The sequence below is a fragment of the Polistes canadensis genome, unplaced genomic scaffold (genome assembly GCF_001313835.1).
Source record: "Polistes canadensis isolate GaletaPanama2010 unplaced genomic scaffold, ASM131383v1 scaffold_88, whole genome shotgun sequence".
Classification (NCBI taxonomy): Eukaryota; Metazoa; Arthropoda; class Insecta; order Hymenoptera; family Vespidae; genus Polistes; species Polistes canadensis.
Genome location: NW_014569635.1, coordinates 591,926 through 593,958, shown reverse-complemented (window position 1 = coordinate 593,958; position 2,033 = coordinate 591,926). Strand labels below are relative to the sequence as shown.

At 27.8% G+C, this 2,033-nt stretch overlaps 1 protein-coding gene across 1 annotated transcript in view; it reads left to right on the top strand.

The window, feature by feature from the left end:
- Positions 1-136: 136 nt before the first annotated feature.
- Positions 137-2,033, top strand: part of LOC106786939 (cartilage oligomeric matrix protein) — a 6,067-nt gene continuing 4,170 nt past the window's right edge. The window contains exons 1-3 of the mRNA XM_014748846.1: positions 137-197; positions 1,579-1,822; positions 1,935-2,032. Coding sequence (XP_014604332.1) covers positions 1,584-1,822; positions 1,935-2,032 — 337 coding nt within the window. The 5' untranslated portion in view covers positions 137-197; positions 1,579-1,583. The remainder of the gene's footprint in view (positions 198-1,578; positions 1,823-1,934; position 2,033) is intronic.

Below are 2,033 nucleotides of genomic sequence, written 5' to 3'. Positions count from 1 at the left end.
TATATTTTATATTTTATTTAATCTTTTATAACTAATATATATATGCGAATAATAATAATAATTAATCTATTCCATATTTTTCATTCCTAATTATCTTTCTCTCATTTGGTTTGTTTATTCAATATTTTAGAGAAGAGAGACACAAGAATTAAGAATACTAATCGAAAATTGTGTGGCTTGTCGTCAAGGTGTGGTCGGTGAGTGAAGTGTTTCGTATAAGACACCCGTTATATAAGAATTATTATCTTATTGTTAGAATATATAGTTCAGAAAGATTAAAAATGTAGAATATATATATATCATAATTAGATTGATAGATAAACGAGATAAAAGATTAACCAAACTTTCTCGAGTCTTATTTCATATTTTCTAAACTTTCCAAAAAAAAAAAAAGAAAAAACATTAAAAAGAAAAGAACGAAGAAAACATTTATATCTATTATTTTAAGATCAAAGATCGAACGTTGTATCTTAAGGGGGGGAACAATAAAAAAAAGCAAGAAGAATTACTATAATAATTGAACGTACGTCAATAAACAATATACTTGCAATACAATCAATTTCTTTTTTGATTTAAAATCATTCTAAATATTCTAGTACATTAATTTCACATATTATTATCATAAACAAACTATCCGACAATTGATTACTTTTGTTTTTTTTTCTTTTTTTTCAAAATAAATCAAAAACATTCATTTTTAAATAAAGATTATTATAATTATAGATAATTAGAAATATATATATATATATATATGTTACCGTCAAAGCTAGAAATCAGGCATTACTAGTAATTCCTCGGCATTACTATGAATGTAAAGAGCCTTTAAACAAAGTTGGAAATAAGACTTTTTGAAGAGTTTTTCCTAAGCATCGAACATAATACTTTGTGAACTTTTTCTGATTAATTTATTACTCGATATGGTATTCTACGCGTAGACAAAAGAGTGCACTTTAATTTAATATAAAAATCATCAAAATTCATTTGCTAAAAGTACAAAAAATATTTACCAAAACTTTTCAAAGAAATTGCAAAGATGCACAATTTACAGCATTGCATTCTCTAACATTTTCTGATCTGTACATGCTAAATTTATAACTCAATATGGTGTTCTACGTGTAGACAAAAGAATGTTCTTTAATTTAATATAAGTTTCATCAAAATCTATTCACTTTTAGTATAAAAAATATTTACCAAAACTTTTCAAATAGAAATATCAAAGTTGTACAATTTATAGCATTGCAATCTCTGATATTTCTTTGAAAATGGTTTTTACATGTATGGGTTGTTTTAAGGGGAAGGGGTTGCGTATAGCTGTGTATATCTGTGCCCAAAAATGTATTTTTTTCAACGTTGTTTAAATAGTAATTTGATATTCTATAGGATATCAAAGTATTATGTTAGATGCCTAGGAAAAACTCTTCAAAATTTACATTCATTGTAATGCCTGATTTCTGGCTTTGACGGTAACATACATATATATATATATATGAAAATAAACTTTTGTCGAGGAATTATAATACAAATGAATAGTTTGATGAAATTTATAATCAACAAGTTAAGCATTTTGTCTCTCCTGAGCGGTGATGGTTCCTCCAATAGTATCAACAACAACAACAACAACAACACCACGACAAATATCCTGCAACTACGAATCACCGTGTTATCCTGGAGTTCAGTGTCAGGATTCATCAAGAGGACCTATTTGTGGTAGTTGTCCAAGAGGTATGACAGGTGACGGTCGTAATTGTATGAAGGTAACAACTTGTCTGGACAATCCATGTTTCCCTGGTGTACGTTGCGAGGATCATCATCATGGTTATAGGTTATGTATATATATATATATATGTATGTCTATATACATTTTCTTCTTACATAACCTATAATGATAAATAAACATTTATCAAATAATCGGATACGTTACCATAATTATTTAGATGCGGCAAGTGTCCAAATGGATATCACGGTAATGGTGAACGTTGCGAACGTAGAAGAAACCCTTGTGATTCTCGTCCCTGTTATACTGAAGTTGAATG